The 1,838-nt window shown below is 49.3% G+C and overlaps 1 protein-coding gene across 1 annotated transcript; it reads left to right on the top strand.

Annotated features, from left to right (window-relative positions):
* Window positions 1-592: 592 nt before the first annotated feature.
* LOC120643702 (alpha-amylase/trypsin inhibitor-like) lies at window positions 593-1,632 on the top strand. Its single transcript, XM_039920156.1, has one exon. It carries the CDS (start codon window positions 646-648, stop codon window positions 1,330-1,332), a length of 687 nt encoding a protein of 228 aa, XP_039776090.1. The 5' UTR covers window positions 593-645; the 3' UTR covers window positions 1,333-1,632.
* The last annotated feature ends 206 nt before the right edge of the window (window positions 1,633-1,838 follow it).

The following is a 1,838-nucleotide window of genomic DNA, read 5'->3' as shown; positions in this document are numbered from 1 at the left end:
AAAAATCCGTCTCGTTGTTTACAGTTAAATTGTGTAATGATTTATTTTTTTCAACTGCATTTAATGTTTTATGCATATTCAAAGATTCGATGTGATGGGTGAAATTTTTTTGGCATTGATCTTCCAAAGCACATACCAATGCACCTACGCTTTGTAACCTCCTCTCGTCGGTTTAACCGGTGCTAGCATTTCATGCTACACTCATCCAATTCGATATTTCTTTGAATTCTTTCTTTGTTTCTAGCTTTGCTATGGTCTTGTACTTCATCCTTGGAACCTTAGATCATACACAAACTCATTAGCCGCAATGATCATGTTGGCACTCAATCATAAAAATCACAATTACGGCCTAAAATGGCCATTTTCCTTACAACGTAGGGTCAGTATAAATCTCGAGTCATTGTGCACTAGATCACATTTAATCACAACGCGCGGCATACACTTTTGAGTAGGTTTAGCTGCCCGCCATCTCCGGAACTGACACTGCCGAACTCGTGGAAGCTTGCATTGGAAAACTCGGCCAGAAATAAAATTCCAGCACGCAATTGTTGAATTCTTCCGGTTCATCCACACCACCTCCACAGCTATATATACTCACCCATTCCCTCCACTGTGCATCAGCATCTCTACCAGAAAGTGAACGAAATGGCTTCCGTCCACCTCCTCCCGCTCGTCGTCGTCGTCCTCCTCGCGGCCGCTGCCGACGCGGCCACCTTCACCGTGAGCAACAACTGCCCGTACACCGTGTGGGCGGCGGCTGTGCCGGGCGGCGGGAAGCAGCTGGACAACGGGCAGACGTGGAGCATCGACGTGCCGGCGGGGACAACGGGCGGCCGCGTGTGGGCGCGCACGGGCTGCTCCTTCGACGGCAGCGGCAACGGGCGGTGCCAGACGGGGGACTGCGGCGGCGTGCTGCGGTGCACGCAGTACGGGCAGCCGCCCAACACGCTGGCCGAGTTCGGGCTGAACCAGTTCCAAGGGCAGGACTTCATCGACATCTCCCTGGTGGACGGCTTCAACGTGCCCATGGACTTCCTGCCCGCCGGCGGCGGCTCCGGGTGCCCCAAGGGCGGGCCACGGTGCGACGCCGATGTCACGGCGCAGTGCCCCGCCGCGCTGCGGGCCCCCGGCGGCTGCGACAACCCGTGCACCGTGTTTAAGACCGACGAGTACTGCTGCACCGGCTCGGCGGCCAACAGCTGCGGGCCGACGGACTACTCCAGGTTCTTCAAGGGGCTGTGCCCGGACGCCTACAGCTACCCCAAGGACGACGACACCAGCACCTACACTTGCCCCGGCGGCACCAATTACAACGTCGTCTTCTGCCCATGATTCCATGCATGAGCTCGGTCCAGCTGAACGTACGTAGTTGACCAACGAGACGTGAAAAAAATATAAACTAGCACAAATGAATAAGTTTATATATGAATAACTTGGAGTTGCAAGAACAATTGATACACCATGCATGCTCCACGTAGCATGACATATGGGATGTACACGCGAGTACGTCGGGCATTTCTATATGTATCCTTTCCATTGTTCTTGGATTGAAGGTTGACAACTGAATTTTGTGCAACTAGGCGTATGGCCCGCGCATTTGTGCGGCTAGTATTAAAAATTCAAAAATTTGCATATTGTTATATCCTTACTATTTTTTAAAGATTATACTATTTGTTACCATACATCACCTTGTTCATTTTTGTAAATTATGTCTTATTGTTGGTTAAAACAATTCAAATATGATCGACCTATAATAACAATTTGATTTGTTGAGTTTTAATAATATTATGCATATAATTATTCTTATTTTCTTTTTATTTTGATTGATTATTGTTAGC

The sequence above is a fragment of the Panicum virgatum genome, chromosome 8K (assembly GCF_016808335.1).
Source record: "Panicum virgatum strain AP13 chromosome 8K, P.virgatum_v5, whole genome shotgun sequence".
Classification (NCBI taxonomy): domain Eukaryota; kingdom Viridiplantae; phylum Streptophyta; class Magnoliopsida; order Poales; family Poaceae; genus Panicum; species Panicum virgatum.
Note: the sequence above shows the minus strand (reverse complement) of the source record. Positions and strands in the feature narration are given on the sequence as shown.